The sequence below is a fragment of the Syngnathoides biaculeatus genome, chromosome 8 (genome assembly GCF_019802595.1).
Source record: "Syngnathoides biaculeatus isolate LvHL_M chromosome 8, ASM1980259v1, whole genome shotgun sequence".
Lineage (NCBI taxonomy): Eukaryota > Metazoa > Chordata > Actinopteri > Syngnathiformes > Syngnathidae > Syngnathoides > Syngnathoides biaculeatus.
Window position 1 is genome coordinate 11,041,268 of NC_084647.1, and position 17,984 is coordinate 11,059,251.

The 17,984-nt window shown below is 40.4% G+C and overlaps 1 protein-coding gene across 2 annotated transcripts; it reads left to right on the forward strand.

Annotated features, from left to right (window-relative positions):
• The first annotated feature begins 85 nt into the window (after positions 1-85).
• On the forward strand, positions 86-17,971 carry LOC133505377 (solute carrier family 13 member 2-like). Of its 2 annotated transcripts, none has more exons than XM_061828560.1 (13): positions 86-224; positions 7,425-7,553; positions 7,673-7,809; positions 7,903-8,153; positions 8,237-8,275; positions 9,129-9,297; positions 10,931-11,053; positions 11,131-11,340; positions 11,607-11,701; positions 13,337-13,455; positions 13,544-13,705; positions 15,692-15,829; positions 16,142-17,971. In XM_061828560.1, exons 1-13 carry the CDS (start codon positions 189-191, stop codon positions 16,268-16,270), a joined length of 1,737 nt encoding a protein of 578 aa, XP_061684544.1. In that variant the 5' UTR covers positions 86-188; the 3' UTR covers positions 16,271-17,971. The 2 variants fall into 2 exon arrangements, with proteins under 2 accessions (XP_061684544.1, XP_061684543.1); XM_061828559.1 differs by lacking the exon at positions 86-224 and adding an exon at positions 5,337-5,583.
• The last annotated feature ends 13 nt before the right edge of the window (positions 17,972-17,984 follow it).

Consider the following 17,984-nt stretch of genomic DNA (forward strand, 5'->3'; position numbering starts at 1 on the left):
ACAAACATATTTTCAGATCAGCATGACCAGAACAAATGAGAATCCTGGACTATCTATCTATCTAGCTATCTATCTATCATTAGCTGCGATTGGCTGGCAACCAGTTCAAGGTCTACCCTTCCTCCTGCCCGTTGACAGCAGGGATACGCTAAAGCATTCCTCGTGAGGATAAGCGGCAAAGAAAATGGATGGATCGCTATAATGTTAGCCAGTGCAGTTGCAAGGTAAATAAACTCTCATGGGACCCCATCACAATTGATGCAAAAAGTATGCAGTACACAATAAAAAAAATGGCTACTAGTGTCTATATATGTTCATTCTACTTTTTGGTGAAATTTTTTGATGAAATAAAAATGCAGTTTTACAAGTGAATATTATTTGACCTTCTCTAAACCTTTGAAAGATTAATATTTAAGTATTTCTTCCCCAGCTTGCTGTTCTCAAACAAGGAGCTGGTGGTTTGTTGTGCAACAACTGTGCGCAAAGGGTATGGAAACAATTTATGATAATTGGGAAAAAAAAGAAAAAATTAAATAGGTTCAATTTGAAATTGTATCCTGATGCCTGTATCCCTAACTTTTTCTGAGAAGTTGATAAAATATTTATGATCGTGTCTGAATTGACTAACACATTCTGTGTGTGTGTGTGTGTGTGTGTGTGTGTGTGTGTGTGTGTGTGTGTGTGTGTGTGTGTGTGTGTGTGTGTTACTTGACATAGTTATCAATGAATGGTAATCCTTCATTCATTGATTAATTGAAAACATGCATCAAATGTATTTTTCATTGTCATCAATGGGATGCGTGAAAGTATACATTAGTTTGTCAATTTATGCAGTATGTTTTGCCCTTAGCCAATGTAACAAATATGTAAGGGGAAAAATCATACTTAATTTGCCTAAGCTTCAAGTTTTGTAAGACTGTACTATTGTGGCTGGTGTAAGCATAAAACGAACGGTATCTCTGCACAGTGATTTTTTTTTTCTTTTTTTTTAATAAATGTACACTTTTTTATATAGGGATGAACGTGCTAGCTGTAAATGAACTAGTTTGAGTAACTTATACGGCTTTGCTACAAAGATTGTGACTCAGGCAACTGAACTGTATTGCATGTAATGAACATGATCATTTGCATTATGGCAGATTTAATGCACTTAAATGTAGTTAAGTCTGCTTTTCTTGTATCAGTCAACGAGTTCCCCTGTGACACACTGAAGGCTTGATAATTAGGGATGTTTGATAACTATTTTCCCCTCCACCTCTTTGTGTGAGGTCATGAAAATATGTATCACAGGCATCTTTACAGGATGCTTCCGGCACGTGGAATGTTTTAGTGTTACAGAACTACTTTACTTAAATGTTTATTTTGCAGTCAGTCAAGAGTAAATTATAAAATGACTGGTTATTTTTTTTTTTTATATGGTCCCGAACATACAATGCATAAGATATATCTGCAAATCTATACAGCGCTTGTCCAAGCTAAATTACTTGTGAAGCCAAATTTGGAAATCCTTTGCAGTCAATTGCAGCCTGAAGTCCGGAACGCATAGTTATCACCACATTCACCCTGGGGATGCTCCTTGGGAATTTTCACTTCACTTTTGTCTTTAGCTAGATGAAATGCATGCTCAATTGGTTTCAGGTCAGGCGATTGGCTTGGTCATTGCGTAACGTTCCACTTACCGTAATTACCGGCCGACAGAACACACCTGATTATAAGCCTCACCCAGTACATTTGTAAAGGAAATACCATTTAGTACATACATAAGTCGGACGTGTGTAAAAGCCGCAAGTGCCCACATTGAAGCATAAGATATTTACAAAGACAGAGAGTTTTCAAAGTTTTAATACCTTAGCTTAGCTGCGGCAGCTACACAGTAGCAACAAGGTAGCACAGCACTAACAGGGCCGGTTAAAAAAAACATACATAAATCACTGAGACGCGCCAGTAACAGCAGCAACATGCTAGCCTGGTGCTAATGCTAGAGCGGTGCTAATGCAAGCGTGGCGCTAACACTAGCGCAGTGCTAATGCACGTGTGGCATTAACAAGGCCGGTCAAAAAGAAACAGACCGGTAAAAATCACTGAGACACGGCAGTAACATAACAGCAACACCCTAACGCTAATGTGGCGCTAACGGGGCCGGTTAAAACAAAACATACTGGTAAAAGTCACTTCCTAGGCACATATATTCCACCAGTCTCACTCTTACCTTTTCCGCTCGAGTGCCCCCTTGCGGCCGTTAGAAAAATGCACAAATTACCCGCATCACCTCATAAGCCGCAGGGTTGAAAGCGTGTGAAAAAAGTTGCGGCTTATAGGCCGGAAATTATGGTATTTGCCTTTAAAAACTCTTCGGTTACTTTCACAGTAAGATTTGGGGCACTGCATCAAACATTAAATGAGTTCTGAAGTATTTGGCTGAATCTAAGCAAATAATGTTGTTGGAAACACTGCTGCTCCTGTCAACTGTCACATAATCAGATTTTATGTTTTATGACCTTATATTTTTATAACTCCAAGTCATGGGTTTTATTGAAAATAATCAACAGGCAACAAATGTCCCTTTGTAAGCGATTTTTTTTTTTTATTTTACAAGTTAACTGAGGGACTTTGATCTTGAGAGTCATTACATACAAGCAGAGGATTATGATAAATTCTGAAAACAACCCACCGTCCCTTTTCACTTTTTGCGCAGCACATAAGGTGGAATTAATTTGAATTTATATTTTTAACCAATGGAGTCAAATCTTTTCGTCAGTCTCCACAGATAAGCCGGTACGATGAAAGACTTGACTTCAAATAATGATACAATGGTCACCTTTGGCATGGAAGTACTTCAGGCCCTAGAAACACCACCAGTGAAATTCGAGTCATTAGATGAAGTGCATACTGCCTAGCACCACTAGTATCCTCGATAAACTCAGGCAGATCCCGCCATGCCTTCAGCATCTGGATGCGCTCTACAGCTTCTTTGTAGTATGATTACATTTTTTTAAAAAAGGATTGTTTCTCAGAAGAGAGTATGGAGTGTCCAATATATTTGTTGCGTGGACTGACATATAGAAAGTGTAAAGTCCAGTCACAAGTCAGATAACTGTTTATTAGATAGCTAGTTATAGTGAAACTGTTATTAGCTGGTTATAATTTTGTTAGTAAGTTTTGTTTTTGTTAGTTCAGTCTGTATTCTACCCTTGGGTCAAAATCAAAGCAAAACTGAGACGATTGTTTTTGGCAATAAAGAAAAGAGAATTGCTGTTAGTAAACACCTGGACTCTCTATCTTAAAAAACAAAGATCAAGTCGGAAACCTTGATGTTCTGATTGATTCCGACCAGACTTTCAACAATCAAATCAATCACAAAAACTGCCTTCTACCATCCGAAGAACATATCTAGACTGAAGTCTTGTATGCGTCAAGCGGACCAGGAAAAGCTCGTGCATGCTTTTATCTCAAGTAGACTTGGCTAACTGTAATGGTCTTCTGACTGGACTCCCCAAAAAAATGAGTATTAAAGAGCTGCAGCTCATTCAGAATGCCGCAGCTTGCGTTCTGACCAAAACAAAGCGGTCAGAGCATTGAACTCCAATCCTAAAGTGTTTGCACTGGCTTCCAGTCAGCTTTAGAATAGATTTTAAAATTCTGCTACTGGTCTATAAATCACTCAATGATTTAGGTCCTGAATACATGAAAGAAATGCTTACGGAATACAAACCCCAGTAGAGCTCTGAGATCGACCGACTCGGGTCAAATAGTGAAGCGCAGAGTCCAAAGCAAACCTGGTGAAGCAGGATGTAGCTATTACGCTGCACACAAATGGAATAAGTTGTCAACAGAGGTGAGGTCAGCCGCAAATGTGAATGGTTTTTAAATCCAGGTTGAAAACTGTCATGCTTTTTAGAATATATCCACTTTTTGATCATATTACTTGCACTGTATGCAGTTTTAACTTGTCTTTTTTTTATTGTTTTTATCCCGTTTTAAATGTTTTATCCTTTTTGTTTTCAAATGCCTTTAATCACGTAAAGCACAATCAGTTACCTCGTGTATGAAATGCGCTATACAAATAAATTTGCTTTGCTTAACTACTGTTGCACTAGCGAGTTGTGGTGTTAACAAGTCACCCCTGTCAGCTGCACCTGCTACATCTGGACTCAGGATTTGTAAACGTCTCTTTTTAGGGAGTCCAGTCAGAAGACCATAAAAGCATGGATGAGCTTTTCCTGGTCTGCTTGACACATACAAGACTTCACTCTGGATATGTAGTCACGGAACCTTATTGGCAAAAGCTCGTCCTACTTGAAATGTCATGCTGGTGCAGATGAAAAACATTTTCAAGGAAGTCATAAGTAAAACTAGTCTGACTTAAAAAAAAAAATAATGTTTTACCCACCAATTGCAATGGTAAGGAGAAAACCTTTGATTTCTAAAACTGTGAGCCTATTTTATTAGATTCCTTGGAGCCCAAAATGATCACTTTGATGCCATAGTTTATTAGCGAAAACCGAAGCAAAATATGGGCTTTAATCTATTTTCTTTTTCGTCTCTTTCCCACACAAAGTGTGATCTCACTCGTCTTATCGGATGCGTTTATTTGCATGACCTTAAGGGACATTCTACCAGAGGGTACCTTTGCATCATGAAAGTCAAAAGCCTACATTTAAACCTCTCTACTAGATTGCTTTTTTTTTTATCTATAATTGCAAACATGTTTTTTGTTTTAATCATTGTAATTATGACTTTTTTTTTTTTTTTTTTTGCTGTGCATGTATCGGGTGGGCTGCTCTCTCATTTCTACATGTGAAATGGTAGAGCAGGAGCTCGGTCCGGTTTGTCTGCATTTCTTCCTCGTGCAGAATTAAATGGAAATCACGACATTGTTTTGTCACAGTCACACCCAGATGAGTCATTTACAAGGCCATTAAGCTTATCTCGTAGTACTTTGGCCTTGCATGTTCTCACTGTCTTATAATTTTTTTTGTTTATTTTTACCTGGCAGAGTTTTTTTTTATTTATTTATTTTTAACTGACTTTCGTGTATTTGCATTGTTGCATTGTCCAACAGTTATTTTTTTTTTTTTTGTATGACGCTTTATCTTTGCACTTCTGGTAGTTGGGAGACGATGACCAAATGAGCCGCGTGAAAATGTTATTCGTCGCCCCCCGTGTTTAAAATAAACTTGCCAGCGGCCACGTCTTAGAACCGAGATTAAGTTCAGTTTCCTTTGGTTTTATTGTCTCCGTAGCACATTGCCTTATCTTGCCATCTGAAAACACATGAGAGCACACGCAGGCCCCTTTCTCCCACCGGGGTTAATTTTTAATGGCTTTTCGGGATGACATACAAGTGAACCGCTATTTAAACTGTGATCTCATTTGATCGTCTCTCCCATTGAACAGTAGTCGCCCTAATCCTTTTTTTTTATTTCTCCTTTGCCCGCTGACCCTTTCAATACTTTGAATGTGCAGCGCAGTTTCTCGATCATGGCTGGATTTTTTACGTGGTTTTGGAGGTATCGGAATTACGCCGTCATAGTTCTCACACCTCTCCTCTTGCTCCCCCTGCCTCTCGTCATCCCCACCTCGGTAAGAATGACTCACGTTTTGGATTGATGCTTGGACCGGGAGAGTACCCAGGAGAGCACAAATGAGATGCGATATAAGACTTGCGTCACAACATTAATAAACATTGTTTTAATGAATCACTCGTTTTAATCAAAACTGAGCTTTAATAATAACTTGATTTCTGACCACTGTTCTATACTCGATACTGTTCTGTACCATTGAAAGTGTACCTAATGAATTGCCTTTTTATAGAGTTGATAGAGGTGACCTGATGTGATATTCTCAACTCGTTGTGGTGACTTTATTGTATTTTTGAAGGGATTTTTCTCAAGTGACACCTCTCTGTCCTACAATAATGGTTTCCATCTTCATGATGGAACTGTTTGAGGTTTAGCTGTGGGAAACGTTGCTTTTTGGGTTTTCCGCGGTCGTCGTATGCAATTAAAATGCACCAATTAGTTTCTTTTTTTTTTTACCCAAGTGTCAAGATCAATGTGAATACCTGCAGGAAGAAGTGCAGTAAGACTTAGTGTAGTCAATCAATTATAGTGGTGAACACACACACACAAAAAAACCAAAGTGTGTAAATTACACTTGTGTGCGGTGAACCTGTTCTAGACGTCTGTTTCCAAATGTCAGAACTGTCATATGTCACAGCCTTATTTCTCCGCCAAGATGCTTTTCACGCACGAAATTCTCAAGCAGCATGTCTGCTGTGAAGTAAATGTACCTGTTTTTCTCATGTTGGGGAAAAAACAATGGATTTAGAACTGATATCCAAATGGCAAATTAAATTGATAACATGTACTGTATGTTTTAATACATTTTAAATCAGAAGGAGTTGAAGACTTAACCCTACATAGCACAGCAGCGCAAAATATTCAGGGCCGACTGCGTCGTCAGCATATTCAAAGCGAATCATAATATTGTGATCACATTTTATTGCATCTTTATTGCCTTCGCCGGCGGCTATGAGTGTTTTTTTTTTTTAATCTATAAATGTTTCCACACCTATTATACTACTCTAGTTCAGGAAGTAGCTTCATTGAGTTACGTTGCACTGTGGAGTTTCATCCCAATCATAAAAAAAAAAATAAAAGAAAAAAGATTGTTGATAAGCTTAACTCTGGATTCATTCAAACGCAGTCTAGTGAATGTATCTCATCACGATTTGACATGAGATATGTTCACATCGTTTTGTTGTTCTCGTCTCCCCCTTTGGGATTCCATGATTTACGGAAATTTCCGGCCTATAGAGCGCACGTGATTATAAGCCTCACCCAGTACATTTGTCAAGGAAATACCATTTGGTACTTAGTTAATGCTAGCGCGGTGCTAACACGGCTGGTTTAAAAAAAAAAAAAACATGCCTGTAAAAATCACTGAGACACGGTAGCAACAAGCTAGCACAGTGCTAGCGCAGCACTAACAGGGACGGTTAACAAAAAAAAACAAACAAAACATACCAGTAAAAGTCACTTCCTCGGCACACATATTCCACCGGTTTCTCTTACCTTTTCCACTCAAGTTCCTCCTTGCAGCCCAAAAAGTGCACAATTAGCCGCATCACCGCATAAGCCGCAGGGTTGAAAGGGTGTGGAAAAAAAAATGCGTCTTATAGGCCGGAAATTACGGTGTATGTATAAAATTCTCAAGGAATTGGCACATTTCACCAACTGCGAGATTCCACCGGTGAGGAGATGGATCACTTAATTTAGTCATTAGCACAGTTTTTCTTTTGTTCAAATGTGTTGTATATTTCATACAGAGCAGTAATTACATTGTGAAATTACATCTTTTTCTTGACGTCTTTTCTGCATCACGCTGTGTTTTACCTCTTGAACGTACTTTGTGTCATACAGGAGGCAAAATGTGGCTATGTGATCATCCTAATGGCGCTGTACTGGTGTACGGAGTGCATCCCTCTGGCTGCAACTGCCCTGCTCCCCGTCATACTTTTCCCCATGATGAAGATCATGGAGTCAGATGAGGTATCTGCAGGCCTACAGTGTCTGCCATTTTGTGGTTCTCTACGTGAACGGGATGTGGCTCAGCAGTCATTCAAAGCGCAAAAGTTTCCTAACGTGGAACGTGTGTGACTGTGACCCAGGTGTGCATCCAGTACCTGAAAGACTCCAACATGCTCTTCATTGGAGGCTTGCTGGTGGCCATCGCTGTGGAGCATTGGAACCTGCACAAGAGAATTGCCCTCCAGGTCCTGCTTTTTGTTGGCGTCAAACCTTCGCTGTAAGACGTTAAATCCTCTATTTGTAATAGTCCTTGTTCAAAATAACAGCTCCTTGTTCGCTTCTAATCAATTTGTTTTCATTGCCATCTTAGCCTGATGATCGGCTTCATGGGCACCACCGCCTTCTTGTCCATGTGGATTAGTAACACGGCCTCTACGGCCATGATGCTGCCCATCGCCAACGCTGTGCTGCAGCAGCTCAGCGACTCTGAGGCCAACGCAGAAGAGAGGGCTTATTATGAACTCCAGGCTGCTGGGCACGGCGTGGACAACCAAGGCTTCGAAATGATGGACGCTAATGTACGCAAGGAGGTCGAACAGAAGGACAGCAGCGTCAATATGGGTGAGTGTGGCACTGCAGGAGTTTGTTTTCCAGACATTCATTGGTTGTTAAACTTCTCTGTTGACGTATTTATTCTTTTTCAGATCGAGATAACATGGCTGGGACACACAATGATATTTCAAGTAGGTTTTATTATCGTTTTATTTATTTGTTTTGGGGATAACAAAGGGATTGAAAAATGGATGGGTGCTTTGTTGGCAGATGTGGACTACGGTAAATTGGAAACCTGTGGGTGTTTCTGTGATGTTTATCATCACACTGTGTGCGGTTCTCTCGAGCCACAAAGTGACGTAGCTAGATTGATGAAAGTGGTGTTTGAAACATCAGTAAAACTGCATCTTCTTAGCATCTACCGTAATTCCCGACCTAGCACCTGGTTACAACCCTCACAGAGTACATTTGTAAAGGAAATACCATTTGGTACATACGTATGCCGTAGATGTGTAAAACCCGCAAGTGCCCACATTGAAACACGAGATATTTACAAAGAAATACAGTACAAAGAGTTTAACGCTAGTGCTAATGCTAGCGCTAACGCTACCACCTGGCTAATGCTAGCGCCGTGCTAAAGCTAGCACTAACGATAACGTTAACAGGGCCGGTTAAAATAAAACTTACTGGTAAATATCACTGACATACGCCGGTAACAGAGCAGCAACACACAAGCACAACGCTAACAGGTCCAGTAAAAGTCACCTCCTCGGCACGTATGTTCCACCAGCCTCATTATTACCTTTTCCGCTCGAGTGCCCCCTTGCAGCCATTAGAAAAAATGCACAAATCAGCAGCGTTACTGGATAAACCGCAGGATTGAAAGCGTGGCAAAAAGTCGCGGCTTGTAGGCTGGAAATTACGGTAATCATATAGCGCTGAAACTGTGGTCCAATAATAAAAGCACCAAGACAAAATCCCTCTAGTGTTCACAGTTGCTCATTTGGGAAGGTTGCGGTGAAAGTCTCAAATCTCTCCCTTCAGAGGCTACCGGTTCAGAGATGGCGGAACAGCGTAGAATCAAGCGGGAACAAAAGTACATGAAGCTGACCAAAGGCATGAGTCTGTGTGTTTGCTATGCAGCGAGCATCGGAGGGACAGCAACACTCACTGGAACCACACCCAACGTCATCCTGAAGGGCCAGATTGATAAGTACATATTCGTATTGTCCAATATCCATATTTGTTACGATCAATCAATGTGTGGCTTACTTCTAAATGTTATTCCTTGATATTGTAACAAACAGCTATTCCCTTAGAAATCGATTGTGTATGTACAGTAAATGTAATTGCAAAACTAAAAATCAGACATCACAATATATTCCTGCAATTCCGAAATGCCATACAAAATGCAGTATGCACCTGAAAGGTTTTGAGTAGTACAGATGGTGATCCGACACCACCGTTAAATTCCGATCAAGTGTTCAGTTTGCCGAGGCACAATTTACAATGCTTAAGCACTAATCTGCATTGGCGTTTTAATTGCGGGGTGTTTAGGCGACATGCTTATACTCTGTTATGTAAACAGTACAATTTATTAGCGTGACACAAGATCCAGACTAAAAATATGTGAAAGAGGACCAGTTTTACAGAATGACACGTACGGATATTACAACGGAAGCCTGAAGTTTCAAACTGCCTGAAGTCTTGAAATTTGGAAAGCGATTGGAATTTAAGGGGAAAAAATACGTGAGGCGCACAAAAAAAAAATCAAATTTTTCCAAGATTTGAGCATGTGTAATGAGACTAATTATTCATTTAACTCCATCTGTTTTTTTTTTTTTTTTTCAGAAAGATAATTTATTTCATTTTTATGTTTTATGTATTTTTATATATAATTTTTAAATGACTACACAGCGCATTTAAAGGTTTTGTCATGTGACACTAAATCAGGAATGGATTATTTAAATTGAGGAAATTTTATTTAAAAAATGCAAAATTCTGACCTTAGAGCAGGGGTGTCAAGCTCAATTTAACTTGGGGCCGCTGGAGGTGGAGTCTTGCTGAGGCCGGGCCGCAGCCTCAGCGCACGTGGACTTGTCGGTATGTGGAATTAAAATTAGAAATTAAAAACAATCCTATCTTGTCAAACATCTATTTTAAAACACAAAATAAGATGAAGGACGCTGGTGTTTACAATTTGTGTGTAAAACGTCTGGGGGGGCAGGAGGCTGGGGACGCCAACGTTGCTGTAACTTTCTCATTGAAAATTGTTTCTCTGCTTGCATCAAGCCCGATCGATGTCACACACCCGATAGTCATCTACCCCACTCTGATTGGTCTGCTCCGCGCACAACTCTGTAAAAGTGCCATCCATATAAAGTTGAAGGACTGCACGACCATTATACTTTCACATTAAAGTGGGGGCCGCAAAATATCATCATCAATGGCCCGCGGGCCTTATGTTTGAGACCCCCTGCCTTAGAGGTTGAATTGTAAGTTTTGTGCGAAATCCATTCCTGGTTCCCTGTTGTCGCATGACCACTTATGGGACATCAGTGTAGCTGAATTCGTCAGCTACTGTACTACTGCAGTAGTACCTCCAAGTATATGTGCTAGAAAAATGTTATGGTACGCCACAATGATTTTGGCACACTTTAGGAGATTCGACGAAACAAAAAAAGGCTAACATAGTTGTGTATGTACTGTACTCGTTTGTTGAAATCTTTTAAGTGTTTTGAAGCAGTACTATTACAGCACTTCATCGGCCGTATTGACACAATTTTACAGCTTCACTCTCGCATTGTTTTCCCCTCTGAAATGTTCTGTCCTGCCTTCACCCGCAGACTTTTTCCAGAAAACGGTGGCATCATCAATTTTGCAAGCTGGTTCGGCTTCGCGTTCCCCAACATGATCCTCATGCTGGTCTTAGCTTGGTTGTGGTTACAGTTCATGTTTCTGGGCCTCAAGTAAGTCCAAGTTTTGCATACTTTTAACAGGCAACCACGCTACGATCGTACAAAGTCATTTTGGTGGGCTTTTCCAGTTTTAAAAAGTCCTTTGGATGCGGCGGAAAAAGTGCAGGCGACAAGGAGGCCTACCAGGTGATCAAAGAGGAGTACAAAACGTTGGGGAAGATGAGCTTCGCCGAGGCCTGCGTGCTGGTCATCTTCACGCTGCTGGTTCTTCTGTGGTTTACCAGGGAGCCCGGCTTCATACCAGGCTGGGCCACTGTTCTCTTCAACCAGAAAAAATCGTGAGTGCGACAAGGACGACAGATCAGCATCAGAAATAATACGTGCCGTTGGAATCAATTTCTGTCCCTCAAGTCAACCCCGATGACTCTGTAGGCCTTATTTGACTCCAAGGTTTTCAATCTTTTTGGCTCCGTTGCACAATTACAATATGCTATCCTCGATTAGTAAGTGTTAAGTTAAGCTAATCTAACATCCTGCCTGTTCGATCCACCTTATTTTGTTTTGTACATCAAGCCTTTTTTATTTTTGTTTGCTTGCATATCAGCTTCGTCACAGATGGGACAGTGGCTATTTTGATGTCGGCACTGTTCTTCTGCATCCCCTCCAAATTTCCCAGAAGTGGCAGGACGTCTGAGGACGGTAAGCCATCTTTTTTTTTTTCAATTTTTTTTTTTCAACTGTGTGCAAGTATGCTAGCAATCTTAGTAGTTCATAATTATGCTTATCTTTTATTTATGCTCTCGTCCACCGGTTAGATAGCATAAACAAGAGAGCGATAGTTGGCTCTGCATCTAGCGGAGTAAAATTCCAGCAGGCTTGTCAGGAGACGTTTTACAATCGCATCTCTCCTCTCCTCCTTTGAACGGGAACATATAAAGATACTGTCTGTAACTTTTAGGGCTTGTTAAAAGCTATTTAGCTGATTCTGTGTTTTGTAATGACCGTTATCAGAGCTCCTTCCCGACTTGCAGCCTGATATCTTCAAGGTCACGTTTGGACACCTACGTGTTGCACCTTCATACAAAATTGGTTGTGTGTGTCAATGAATAATTTTCTCCTTCTCCCCCGCGAGTGTATTCGCTGCCTCGCAATGAGCTTGGCTTCTGCTTACAGAGCGATGACTTTGAGATACCACTTTACATTTTGTGGAAAATATCCATGAATCGAAACATTTTCTATTCCATTTGTTCTTTTCTTTTATTTGTTTGACATTTGTGTTTTTATGCTCTTTGCACATTTTAGTGTAGGCTTTTGCCACAGTTGACCATATAGAAGCCATTTGTTAAAATACTGTAATTCCCGGCCTAGAAAGCGCACCCGGTTACAAGCCTCACGCAGTATTTTTGTAAAGGAAATACCACTTGGTAGATACGTAGGCCGCAGCCATGTAAAAGCCGCAAGTGACCACATTGAAACTGACATTGAAACACAAGCTATTTCCAAAGACGGTACGCAGAGTTTAACGCGAGTGCCGCCACGCTAATGCTAACGCTAGTGCCGCCGTGCTAATGCTAGCGCCGCTGTGCTAACGCTAGCTACGCAGCTAACAGGGCCAGTGTGACAGTCTGCGCGCACCCCATGCTGAAAAGTCTCCTTGTGATGAATGCGCATGCGTTACTAACAGGGGAACTCTTGGTACATAGCAGACGCTTACTGCGAAATCTCCCAGTTTCATAGTTCACGTTCTTCTACATAGAGGGAGCTAACATACGTTATAACCTAACCCTACCCTAACCTAACCTTAAAACAAAAGCTGATTAAAAAAAGATATACACCTATATGTGCGTTCCCTGTGTTAGTCTTTCTGAGACGTCCATAATGAACATGAACACTCAGCGACAAGTTGTCAAATGGCACATGTTGAAGCATGGATGGGGATGTTTCAGAATGGCTGGACGTTTACAGAATATACGTGCATGCACATTACTAACGAAGAGACTTTGCTGCACAGGGAGTGCTCAGACCGTCACGCCGGTTAAAAAAAAAAAAAAAACATACCAGTAAAAATCACTGAGACATGGCAGTAACATGCTCGCGCAGCGTTAACAGGGCCGGACTGGTAAAAGTCACTTCCTCGGCACATATATTCCACCGGTCTCACCTTGACTTTTTCCACTCCAGTGCCCCCTTGCGGCCTTTAGAAAAAATGCACAAATTCGCCGCATCACCGCCAAACCGCAGGGTTGAAAGCGTTTGTGTGTGTGTGTGTGTGGGGAGGGGGGGGGGTCACGGCTTATGGGCGAGAAATTACGCTAACTGATTTTCTTCAACCAGGCGTCCCTGCTGAATCCGCTCCTCCTCCTCTCCTTACTTGGGAAATTGTCCACGAAAAGATGCCTTGGAACATCCTTTTGCTCCTGGGAGGAGGATTTGCTCTGGCACACGGTAGTGAGGTAATCTCACAGCACATTTTTTCTCAATTGAATTCTTTGCACAGACATTTGGATATTTTGATTGTTTACTTCCCGCCTGTTGTTGAAGGTGTCTGGACTGTCCAAGTGGTTAGGGGAAAGTCTCATCCCGCTGCAGAGCATCCCTCCCTTTGCTATCTCCATTCTGCTGTGTCTGATGGTGGCCATGTTCACGGAATGTTCCAGCAACACCGCGACCACCACCCTGTTTCTACCAATACTCGGTGCCATGGTGAGAGACCACATCCAATACTTTTATGCCCCCGGTCGCCGCCGCCTTATTTCTCTCCACGACTTAACTCTGCCGACATTTATTGTTGTGCTGTCACTTTTAAATTCATGTATTGCTTTTGAATCTGCAGTGAACACTGAAAATGAATTTGTGATGTTAAAACCGAGTGTTCATGTTCAAAGTTGAGAACAAGTTAATCATGTTAAGAGACTATGAAATTGTATTTTGACGATAAAGTTGTAACAATATGAGGGTAAAGTCTTAGCTGAGTTAACAAGGTAGCTGTAATGTTACAAGAATCAACTCGTAACTGAGAATATAAAGCATTATTTTTATAAGGTGAAATGTTGGTTACAAAAATAAAGTTGTAATGTCGGTAGAATAAAGTCAGAAGTGAACAAGAAATTAAGATAATGGGACGTTATGAGGTTGAAGTCCTCACATTTTGCGAATGACATAATTTTACTACACTCACCAGTAATAATAAATGATCAAATGTAATGTTACAAGAAAAACGCTGTTCTTAGACTCAAGTTGTAATTTCACAATAATAAGCTTACAAGTGTATAGGAATAAATCAAACAATTACAAGGATAAACCTGTAATGTTATGGGGCTAAAATCATAATGTTATAGGAATGGAAAAGGAGGGGTCAATACATTTTTCCGCGGGCCACATTGCGGTCACCATTTTCCTTAGAGGTTGGGTATGGCTGTGTAACCATATTAATATTTGTCTCATAATGTTTACATGCACACAAAAAATTGAAGGATAACTAGTTTGGAAGTCAGAAGATAAGGAAGATCAAGTATGTGTCGAAAGTACATATTTTCGGAAAATTCGTGCAAGTTATGGCACACGATTTGCTTTCGCAGGCTACATAAAATGATGTGGTGGGCCAGATTTTGCCGTCGGGCCTTGAGTTTGACACCTATGTTAAATTGCACAAATACAATAATTTTTCTATGAGAATGAATGTGCTTTTTTCACGGAATAACCTTGTACTATTGTGGAAAAAAAAAAATTTGTTCATTGTGGCAATAAGCTCATATCTTATGAGAGTGTTCATGAGGGAATAAATTTACAGGAAATGTTAAGTTTTAACTGAACGAGAATAAAATCATTTTATTACGTAAAATACAGACAAGATAATTTTTTTTTTTATTTTGGTCCTGTGAGTACAGTGACGCCTCGGTTCTTGACCACAATCCGTTCCAGAAAACGGTTCGAGAAGTGATTTGTTCGAAAACCGAATCAATGTTTCCCATTACAATGAATGGAAAAAGAAATAATGCGTTCCAACCTAAAAAAAAAAATGGGCTTTTTAAAGCTTTTTTTTTTTTTTTTTTTTTAGCTTTACGGTAGTCCTCCATGAGAAGAAAAACAACTGTCACTACCGGGATACGTCTGTGTACAGAGGCTGCGTTATACAGAATAACAAAAGTGCGCTGATTGCCGTTTTTTTTTTTTTGGGGGGGGGGGGCGTTCGAATTGAAGAAAAGAACAAAACGTGCCGTGGGCCAACTGCCGCGTGCATTTTGTTATTTCCAGATTTTTCAGCGGCGTGGGAATTCACAACAAAGCGTGTCGTGTGTCAGCTACTCTGGCCGCGCGCAATGTTTTTTCCGGGTTTTGTTGGGGGCGTTCAAGTACTGATTTTTGTTTGGCAACAGAAGCAAAAAAAATCTAAATTTTCACTTGAAAAGTAATTTATTCGAAAACGGGGACGTTCGAGAACCGAGGCTTTACAGTTCACCATATTGCTGAACTTCATGTGTGTATTAATAATCCGCTATAATAGTACCCAAACAGTTTTTGCTACACGCTTTTGGCCACAATTCCTTATCTTTTAAAAAAAGAAAACAAAACTCTTAGCTTTGTTCACTTGGACAGTTTATTAAGATATTTTATGAGCCTTGGCTGCAAAGACATGTATGGTATGTTCATGAAATCCCAGCCTACGGTCTCACATCAAAGCTTCCCTAGGCCACGGCCATCAAGATCCACCCACTGTACGTGATGTTTCCCTGCACCATCGCTGCCTCTCTGGCTTTCATGCTGCCTGTGGCCACGCCCCCCAACGCCATCGCCTTCTCCTACGGCAACCTGAAAGTCATGGACATGGTGAGTGGTGTCTCTTGCGCGACGTACCGCAAAGTCTCGGTGTGAGCTGCCGGTGTCCTTTGGCTGGAGAGATCCGCAATCCAATTTTGGATAAAAGCCGCTTATGTTAATCCTTGGTCTGATCATATCATGTTTATTATTGTAAAAACAAAACATCCAAATATTACTGTGGAAAGTGAGCTAACAGATATATTCACTCTAAGAGTACAAATCCATGTGCAGTGTACATCCACCACAAAACTCTCTATCGCTGCGCCATGTGAATGAGGTCCAGTCCAAGAATTTTTTTTGACAAATTGTTTGTGTTTTCAGGCCAAAGCTGGGTTCATTCTGAACTTCGTTGGAGTCCTGACCATCAACATTGGCATTAACACGTGGGGGGTGGCCATGTTCGATCTGGACACCTTCCCCAGTTGGGCAAATGTTACTAAAAACCCTTGAATTTTAATTTCGGGAAAAACTGCACCTGCAAATAGCAGTTTTTCTTCGAATCATCAAATTCCGCTCAATTGAGCTCAGTTGAACATTTGGACCAATCATGGCCAAATGGACCTGCTCCCACAAACACTGGGACTCATTTTTGTAATATTGTTAACTAAATGAGCACAAAACAGGGAAGCAAATCTCTAGTTAGTCAGGATGGTTCAAACGTAATGTCCGTGAAGTCGCGTACGAAATCAACTTTTAGTATTTTATGCACAAGCACGCACAACCTTGCCGTGATACCTTTTTGTGCCACTGCACAATCCAGTGCAAGAGCTGTATCAAAAAATCTGTCCTTACAAGAATAATAATACTTCGTTTTGATGGTACTGTCAGTGAGATTATGAAATTATCAGTTTAATATTATGACTGTAGAATTAGCTTTAGCTAATAGCTCGTCTTTGTTAAATTACACCGGGGTCAAACTTTTCCAAATAGTTCAAAATGTGAGGCACTGTAGCTATAGAGCTCATGCATGTGACATCACCATTTTTCACGGTGCCATATTGCCGGTTAAACAGATACCAGCTGAAAAGACGAGAAAAGATCGATGGATTTCGGCAATTAAACGGGATGGATGTGCCCAACCAAATACACACGCCTGTGTAGCAATAGCTTCATTTCAGGCAGGAATTATTCTTCTAAATCTCAAATAACCAAGAAGTATTTATAATGCCAAGTTGGCTCATTTGAGAACAATGTGTATTTGAAAAAACAAACAAAAAAAAAAAACATCTGTTGTAGGGAGGTTTACAGAGGTTAACATGTGGGCGCAATACGCTTCCATGTACGGAGGAGATGGCTCCGTCCGTTAATGTTGTGTAAAACCAGGGGTAATTTATTCAAATATTGGTATTTGAACAGATCCGGCAACAAAGTATTTGTATGCGTCCAGACTTTTATACGCTCTTTTGTGTAAATCTCAATAACTTACTCACCAGCTCCATGTGTAGATCCGGTTCTCCAAGACAAGCGGAAGCGGGTTAACAGTCCACTTTCTTATCGGAGAAAACATCGACTTTGGCATTAAATATGGGTCCTCTATGCAAAGTGTCTCTCATTTCTCCACGTACCTTCGTTTATTATCACCTTCTAAATGTTTAACGGTATCGGAAAAAATCTCTGGGCGTTGTGCTACAAGACATATTTTCATTTTGTCGCAACGGAATTAACTTGCAACAATGCTTTGTTTGACCGGCAATGTGGTGATGTCACATGATTTTATGGCATAGGTACATGAGGCCTATACTACATGAGCACAATAAAAAAAAAAAAATGGTAACAGCTATTTTAAAAAGTATCCATGAAAATTGGTTTTCCTATAGAGGTTGAATATTTGACACAGCTTTTTAATTGGCTCGTATTAGATTGTGGAGGTGTCCAAACAGTGTACATCCATGATTTCTCACTACTGTTTTCCTAATGTGCACATTCAATTGTAAACACGATAAAAGTGCAGATTTCTTTCCATTGAGATGTGTATATACTATTAATATTCTGCTGGGAAGCAAATGAAGTGTTATTGTTTGGCATACTGAGGTTACATGTCAGCCGATATGTTCCATATGAATGGGCCCTGACCTCGACCATATGGAATAATACAAACATAATGTGATTTTTTTCAAAATGTTGTCGTTACTTTAAACATGTATATTGTTGGGTTTTTTTTTTT